At 65.1% G+C, this 338-nt stretch overlaps 1 protein-coding gene across 1 annotated transcript; it reads right to left on the bottom strand.

Moving 5' to 3' along the window:
- Positions 1-3: 3 nt before the first annotated feature.
- Positions 4-333, bottom strand: LOC104916537 (microtubule-associated protein 6 homolog; the record flags this gene model as incomplete). Its single annotated transcript, XM_010727573.1, has 1 exon — positions 4-333. A coding segment is annotated over one exon (330 nt), but the record flags the coding sequence as incomplete, so codon positions are not given.
- Between the last annotated feature and the right edge of the window lie 5 nt (positions 334-338).

Raw genomic sequence — 338 nt, 5'->3', positions numbered from 1 at the left:
CTTCTCTCGGCCATCCCCGGGCCGGGCCGCTTTGGGATGCTCCTCGTCCGCCTCCGCCTCCTCCTCCTTCTTCCTCCTCTTCTCCTGAGCCGCTTTCTCGGGAGATCCGCGCTCAGGGACGAGCACGGGGGAAGGACCCGCTTTGGGGATCCACGGGTGGTCCCCTCTTTTAGGGATGGGCCAAGCGCGGAAATCCTTTTGGTACTGCGTCTCCTTCTCGAAGGGCGTATCGGACGGCTGGTACTCGCTTTTGGGTTTGCAGCTGGGCTCGGGGCGCTGCACCTTCCAGGGTTTGTAGTCGTGCCGCATCACCGAGTCCGCGGGCGGAGAGCCGTGCG

This window comes from Meleagris gallopavo, unplaced genomic scaffold, assembly GCF_000146605.3.
Source record: "Meleagris gallopavo isolate NT-WF06-2002-E0010 breed Aviagen turkey brand Nicholas breeding stock unplaced genomic scaffold, Turkey_5.1 ChrUn_random_7180001913316, whole genome shotgun sequence".
NCBI lineage: Eukaryota > Metazoa > Chordata > Aves > Galliformes > Phasianidae > Meleagris > Meleagris gallopavo.
This window is presented reverse-complemented; position numbering and strand designations above follow the sequence as displayed.